The sequence below is a fragment of the Triticum dicoccoides genome, chromosome 4B, assembly GCF_002162155.2.
Source record: "Triticum dicoccoides isolate Atlit2015 ecotype Zavitan chromosome 4B, WEW_v2.0, whole genome shotgun sequence".
Taxonomy (NCBI): domain Eukaryota; kingdom Viridiplantae; phylum Streptophyta; class Magnoliopsida; order Poales; family Poaceae; genus Triticum; species Triticum dicoccoides.
In genome coordinates this window covers 618439692-618447430 of record NC_041387.1, presented here as the reverse complement: position 1 = coordinate 618447430, position 7739 = coordinate 618439692, and the positions used below count along the sequence as shown (strand labels likewise).

At 43.4% G+C, this 7739-nt stretch overlaps 1 protein-coding gene across 1 annotated transcript; it reads left to right on the top strand.

Moving 5' to 3' along the window:
- The first annotated feature begins 486 nt into the window (after window positions 1-486).
- Window positions 487-6492, top strand: LOC119291800 (protein GDAP2 homolog). The gene is made up of 14 exons (XM_037570607.1): window positions 487-864; window positions 960-1037; window positions 1132-1187; window positions 2295-2414; window positions 2555-2625; window positions 2817-2910; window positions 2989-3201; window positions 3330-3578; window positions 3695-3803; window positions 5341-5408; window positions 5523-5592; window positions 5676-5750; window positions 5839-5930; window positions 6111-6492. Exons 1-14 carry the CDS (start codon window positions 502-504, stop codon window positions 6190-6192), a joined length of 1740 nt encoding a protein of 579 aa, XP_037426504.1. The 5' UTR covers window positions 487-501; the 3' UTR covers window positions 6193-6492.
- The last annotated feature ends 1247 nt before the right edge of the window (window positions 6493-7739 follow it).

The window sequence follows — 7739 nt, the reverse complement described above, 5'->3', positions numbered from 1 at the left end:
GGCGGCGAGGATGGCGGCGACGACGGCGACTACTCCGCGTTCAGTGATTTCTTTTTAGATAAATTTGCTATGTAAGCCGTGAATATGTTTAATATATGCCAAAGTTTGCCGAATTTTAGCCGTGTTTGATTGAACTTCGCCGAATGTTTTTTTAAATAGACGCGTCTGGGAGCGGCCCTGGGCCCGGCGACAGGGAACCAACTCGCCCTTAGGCCGTTTTTTGCGCCGGCTCGCCCCCAGGCGGCGATTTTACGCGCCCCTGCGGGCCAACGGCTGGAGATGCTCTTACCCCACGTGTACAAAAATATTTCCGCAGACCGCAGCAATTATTGTGGCAAATATTAAAAAAAAAAGATCCAAAATCCAATCTCCCTTTCTCTCTCCTCCCTCCGCCCCGATCCCCAAACTCCTCTCGCACCAGCGAGCCTCCTCGCGCGCGCGCGAACCCCGTGCCTCCGCCCATGCCCTCGCGGCGGCTCTGATCCGGCCGTCGTGCCCCCCATGCAGCGCCGCTCGCCGGCGGCCGCCTCGGCCTCCGCCTCCCCCGGGGCTGTGGCGGCGGCGGCGGCGGCCATGGCGCCCGGCGTGGGCGGGGTCGAGCCGGCCGTGGCGCTCGACCAGGTCCCGCGCTGGAGCGACCCCGACCAGCGCTTCCACTCGCCCTCCTCCCCCACCGCGGCCGGATCCGAGGCCCTCGCCTCCTCCTTCCTCTCCTTCGCCGACCCGCTCGACGCGGCCGCGGGGGGCGGGGGCCACGGCGCGTGCCGCTTCCCCGTCGACCCCGAGGTCAACTCCAGGATCTACCTCTGGCGGGGCCACCCCTGGAACCTCGAGGTCGATGCCGTCGTCAACTCCACCAACGAGGTCGGGGTCCCTTCGCGCCCGCCTTCCGATGCCGCAAGTATGCGTGCCACGATCGATGTGTATGCTAATGGTTCCTGCGTGGTTGCTGTATGCAGAGCTTGGACGAGGCGCATAGTAGCCCTGGGCTGCATGCGGCGGCGGGGCCGGAGCTCGCTGAGGAGTGTGCCACCTTGGTACGCCACTTTCTCGGTTGCTGTTCTAGCACGCATTTGGATTTGGAATCGTGGTCACAGTTTGTCTCGTTTCTGTTTTTGTGGATATTTGCAGGGTGGGTGCCGGACTGGGATGGCGAAGATGACCAATGCGTATGATCTGCCTGCTAGGTTGGTGATTTGATTTTGTTTTCATGAGCGCTGTAGTAGCTGAGCCTCCCAGTATTGAAATGTAGTTGGGCAACCATTGTTGAAGTTTTAATGTTCTGCCTACGCATTCTTAAACAAAGGGAGTCGTCCATTGCCCATTGGGTATATACAAGATGTTTGCTCACTAGAGAAGTGCATTTGATCAATAATCCTTTGTAATTACTGATTTTGCCCCCTTTTATGAGGACAGTCAAATTTTAGATAATTGTTCTTTTTTGTGCTCTTGACGTCTTATGATCTTCGTTTTTAAGTTGGCAAGCACAAGTTTCCAGGGATTACAGAAATCCACTTGGATTTAATCTAGCATGTATTTGAAAATGAACTTGGATACCAAAAGTAGTGCCCACCATAAAGTTCATTTGGGTAACTTGGAAAGCTAGTAGTTAGATCCCTGCAGAAGGAATTATGATTAAGTACATTATCGTCTGGATTAACAGAATGAGCAAGATTTTACTGCCAATGATTCCATGGGCATGAAGAACGAACAATCTTGTGGTCACTGTTGTTCACCAACTGACCCTGGATGCTCTCTGAGACACCCCACCCACTGTTCTGGAAAAAAATGTCAAGTCAGTTACTGCTGTGAACTAGGCGATTTTTTTTTTGGCCAAGGCAATACTAATCTGCTGAAGTGCTGATGTATTTTACCATTAGACATTCGATGATATTTTACATTTAGTTACTTACAGATGTAACAATGTAGTGGGAACATCTCTATTTAGCCAAAATGCCCACTATGGACTGACCATATTGGGTGATTACTCTGGCTGTGCAACATCACACCAGCCATTACAACTGCAGTGCTTGCTCACCACGGGATAGCCATAGTATGCTCAGCCAAGTTGTCTGCTTACATGTCCCATTCTGCATTTCATACTGTAAAGCTTATAGTAGTTTGGGTGTAATGTGCTTAACAGTGCAATTTGAATGATTCATTTTCCAGTTGAGTAAATACTTTCTGTAAGTGTAGCAGAACAGAGTTGTACCTGTCTTACACTCAAGGATGACAATCGATTCCGCTATATTTGCTCTTCCATATGTTATCATGCTTATTGACATGCTTTGCAGGAAAGTCATCCATACAGTGGGCCCTAAATATGCTGTCAAGTATCACACAGCTGCAGAGAGTGCACTTAGCCACTGCTACAGGTCTTGCCTGGAATTACTCGTAGAGAATGGTCTGGAAAGGTATATCAGAAGCTTTGACGCTTGAATACTTGCATATTCTGTTTGTGTTACAGTTTGATGTCTTACAATACTGCATTCCATGGTGTACGCCCTGCAATTTATGCGAGGTTAAGTTATTTATTTGCCTTTCATGTGATTAGCATTGCAATGGGCTGCATATACACAGAAGCCAAAAATTATCCCCGTGAACCGGCTGCCCATGTGGCAATAAGTGAGTTATATTGTCAATATCTTCTTTCATTTCTCTTTATATTCCGCTATTGTTTGATTATTAGTTCTATGGCTATTATCCTGCGGATGCAAACTGCAAAGAATGGATTTATCTGCGTTCATGATTTTTCTGTTCAACAGCTACCTTTTCCTAGTTTCTAAGTCCCATCTTCTTTGGATGAGGTTGAGCAGGAACTGTGAGACGTTTTCTGGAGAAGCAGAAGGACAAAATAACTGCTGTTGTCTTCTGTACCATATCATCAACTGATACAGAGATATATAAGCGGTACTTAGACTAAAATCCAGTAATACTAATTAAATGTGGTGATTTTCCTGCATACGTTGACAGTGTTGCATTCTGCAGACTGCTTCCTCTTTATTTCCCACGGGACAAACAAGAGGAAGAGATGGCTTCGTTAAAACTTCCAGCTGATGTTGGGGATGAGAATGGTGAGCCAATAATAGATGAAAGGAAAATAAGAATAAAAACATTGCCTGCTGAGGCAGCAAATAGCAAGTATGCAGTTCCCGTGCCCGCAGATATTCCTCTTTCTGGTTCTGGATTGACACGTAGAAGGTGAGACTGAAACATACTATTAACGAGGGTTGGCAGAAATGGCATACTTTATGTCCATAAATTCTAAGTTTGCAGATATTCCTCTTTCTGGTTCTGGAGTTTTTCTGATTCTAATTTATTTCATACAGAAATTCTAAGTTGGATTCATATTTGGATCCATCCTTTATGTCCATAATTAAAGATCCGGATCTCCGACGCAAGGAGCAATGGGAAAAGTCTGCGCAGGCAAAGAAGGGATTTAATTTTGCTAAGTTGCTTGGTTTTGGTGATCTTGGTGGTCCTGCATTATCGGCTGCAGAAGAATATTCACTTCATCAACGATACCTTGCTAAAGCAAATTCCCTTAATCTTTCAGAAATCGCTGAAATGAAAATAATGTATGTAAATTCATCTTTTTTGGGGGGATTTTCTTTAGTTTGTTTTCTATCCATGGTTATTTTCCTTCTGCTACTGTATCATTTGCTTGTATTTTGATTTTTTGGGTCAATTGCAGTTACCGTGGCGGAGTTGACAGTGAAGGGCGTCCAATTATGGTTGTTGTTGGCGCTCACTTTCTTCTTCGCTGTTTGGACCTGGAACGATTTATTCTATATGTAGTAAAGGTAATTTAGTTGATGCTTAATTTTGTTGAAACAGTTGAATCCCGCATGCTATTTGTACAAAACACCTGATTGCTTTTCCATGTACCAACTAAACTTGATTGACCACAAACATCCCCAAAGGTTCACCTTTGACTTTCTGACTTAGGATTTGCCAGTTAGGGTAGTTCAACGCTCGTATATTGATTAGTGAATTGCTCAAGCTTGTCCAATGTTTTTACTGTGATTTTACTTAATATAATACTTGAATGCAATTTTATTTTTGTATCATCTCATAATTCATTCTCGCATATCCCCATAACTGTGTATACCGAAAGTCTTTTGCTGCATTTCTGATGTCTGAGGCTACCCACATTAGAAATGATACATTTTTGGATTGATTTCAAATGAATCATAGTGGCCCTGATATCATGATTCATCACCTTGAGGATCAGTATGCAGTGCTTTGTCCTCAAAATGCGAAAGTTCCTTAAGGTGTCAAACTGGCCTAAAATATCTAAATTCACAATACCATTATACTCCTGGGAGTATGTACTCCTGCTCCTCATACACTACTTAGTATTGAACTATTTATCGGTTATACATTATTATTTTTAATATGCTTCATTAGAAATTACTACCTCTTTAACTAAATATAAGATGTTTTTGCAGTTCTTTGAACTGCAAAAACGTCTTATACAGTCCAGTTTGAACTGGAAAAACGTCTTATATTTAGTTACGGAGGTAGTATTAGATACCCCAAAGTGAGTTCCATCAAAAATTTCATCCAAGTCCATATATTTTTCATACTTTGCATATATACTGATTTTCTGTATGTGAGAAGATATATTGCCGGTGCTCTAGGACTTAGAACTGTCTTGCCTTCAACCTGGGATGTCCACTGACTTTCTCCCAACTATCGGTAACCCATGCCTCCTAGGAGGATTGTAACTGTACTTCTACCTTCTCAATGAAATGAAACGCAAAGGTCCTTTGCGTTTCCTCGAAAAAAGAAGATATATTGCAAAACGAAGGTGCCCTGGTGATATTTTTCGTACTATTCATATGGGGTATCTTTGAATAATTAATGAAGTACTCCCTCCGTTCCTAAATATAAGTCTTTTTAGAGATTCCACTAGGGACTACATATGGATGTATATAGACATATTCTAGAGTGTAGATTCACTCATTTTGCTCCGTATGTAGTCCATATTGAAATCTCTAAAAGGACTTATATTTAGGAACGGAGGGAGTATATCGAGAAGGATAAAGCGGTATCATAGATTTGTTTACAAGGTGTACTGAATGTAGTACTCCCGGGAGTGTATAAAGGAATCCTATATATACGCAATTTGACAAAATTGAGTGGGCGTGCAGCAAGAAATTCTAGCCAATGTGGCAGTTAACGTAGCAACAACCTTGGACTATGGAAGTAGATCTACAAACTTCTCTCTAACTTATATGATTGTTGCTACTACCTCTTTTCATACTATCCATTCATCTTGGTTTGGAACATTTGGACACTAAAATCTGACAGTATCATGATATACTTTGTTTGCAGGAGTTTGAACCTTTGATTCAAAAGCCTTACTCAATTGTCTATTTCCACTCAGCAGCGTCCTTACAAGTGTAAGTGTTGGATATGCAGGCTGGGAAGGAAACTGCATCCCTGTCTGAACCTTAGCGCATGCAACATATAAGAAGCACTGGATGTAATATAAGTTTTTGTAATTTAATTTACAGACAGCCAGACTTGGGATTCATGAAGCGGTTACAACAAATGCTAGGTCGTAAGCATCAGCGAAATCTTCAGGTTGGTACCTCATTTGATCTCATTGTGCAATTTTAATTTTATGTTTGAAGAATATTAACATCTGATGGCATCGGTCAACACAGGCTATATATGTACTCCACCCAACGCTGGGATTGAGAACAGCTATTTTGGCGTTGCAGCTTCTTGTTGATGGAGATGTAAGTGTGGCTGCAACTACTTTCCATTTGATTATATTATTGGGCACGGTTTTTTCTTTCAATTCCAACCTTTTTTTTTGTCAATTAGGTCTGGAAGAAAGTTGTCTATGTCGACAGACTTATGCAGCTGTTCAGATACGTGCCACGGGAACAACTAACAATTCCAGATTTTGTCTTCCAGTAAGCAATCCTTGCAATTTTTCTACTCCCTCCATCCCATAATATAAGGTGTTATTACATCCAATATGTGAGTAAATTGTACAGTATGTAATAAGATCTTATATCATGGGACGGAGGGAGTAGCTTTTACAAGGTCTGGTAGCCACTGTATGTTCGCTGCTGACATTATTGATCATGCAGGCATGATCTAGAAGTGAATGGTGGAAAGGGCATAATCGTTGATCCTAGAACAAAGCATGTCTACCAAAGACCGTCTGGTTGACATTTAGCAACTTGTTGCTCCCAGTTTCCGGTCACCCCTCTGTCAAATCTCTGTTCTCTGTAGAAGAGTTCACATCTAGATCCGTGAAGTATGTATCTAGTTGAGTTGACATTATGTTCTGCATTACATTCTTTCTTATCTTAGGAAGGTAGTTATGTATATGTATCTTGTTCTGTATAACCAAATAAAGGCTGTGTCTCTCAAGTTCTTCTGCTGGGCTAAATCGCCTAGTCCTTGTGTACTGTAAAATTTTGACTGGTCCTTGCAGTGCAGCAACAGATTGTCCTGTTATCAATGTTCTGGACATGCTGGCGTAATAATCTTGTAAAGTCACGTAGATACCCTCCACAGACAGAATTCGTACTGTATGGTGTGGATAAGTCAATCTACGTTTAGTTCACTACTTTCGTGATCTAATTTTTTATATTTCTTTACGGAGGGAGTAAATATGTAATTGGTTTGGGGCCAACAACGGACTAGGAGTTTGGGGCAAGCATTTGGTGTGGCATGGAACCATTTTTTTCCAGGAATACGTGTCTTACTCATATTATAAAGATCAAAGTATAAGTCACGTAACGATTGACATGACAAAACTGTCTCATTCATATTATAAAAATCAAAGTATAAGTCACGGAAGGACTGATATGATAAAACTGAAAAGATAACAAAACATCTTTGAATTGGACATCAATGTCCATCATCTGCCTCTGCACCAACACAGCAACCATCGAAGAATAGAATGACGAATCACCTCCTCACCTAAGCTCAAGGCGGTTTCATATATGCAGCTTTGCGGATCTTCAAGATGGCTCCCCAAAAGTGAAGCCATTGTCGTTGAACGAATTAGACCGGGGCAACACCCTGGGCACGCCATCGAACTCCAGATCTAATACCCCACGATGACTTAGGCGCCGAAGGAGGAAACCATACCTGCCATCCATCAACCACAAACCCAGCACACGTTCCATCCTCCAGATGTCATCGATGCAGACCGCAACCTGCATCCGCTCCAGACTACCTCCCAAGTTCCGTGCCGACGCTGGAACAGACGTCGTCGCAACGACGAAGCCCGAGGACACATGTCCACCACGAGGATGCCGCCGCCGCCACACCATCCTTGCTTGAATAGACTGGATTCCAATCCAAAAAGGAAAAGAAAGAGAAAACAGAAATCATGATCAACTAAGCCCTCAACGATAGGACCAATCATCTCATCAGAGTGAAATATGAAGAAACTCTTTCAGCGCCGCCATCGCTGCCGCCGAAGCCAAGACGATGAACATCCTAAAAAACTAAGCTACTTTAGTCTAAAACTATCCACACGCGTGGACCCCCCTCATCACCGACGACCGAGATCGTCGACGGAGAAGAGCCGCCGGAGAACGGCGGCGGAAAGCTAGATCGCTTTTCCTGTCTTCGGGAGGAAGATAGGAAAACGATTGCCCTCAACTTATCACAGAACCATTTGGAGTGGTGTCGTTGAAGGCACAATTGTTTGGTGAAGATGCTTCCTTCATTTTTATTTAGTCCGCATATTAGCTTTCGTC

Bases quoted from the DNA above. Each gene is read 5' to 3' on its own strand.
- LOC119291800 (XM_037570607.1), top strand. From the start codon at position 502: ATGCAGCGCCGCTCGCCGGCGGCCGCCTCGGCCTCCGCCTCCCCCGGG. The intron at 2,911-2,988 runs GTACTTAGACTA...TGCATTCTGCAG, and splicing joins GATACAGAGATATATAAGCG to ACTGCTTCCTCTTTATTTCC. The intron at 5,593-5,675 runs GTTGGTACCTCA...CGGTCAACACAG, and splicing joins AGCATCAGCGAAATCTTCAG to GCTATATATGTACTCCACCC.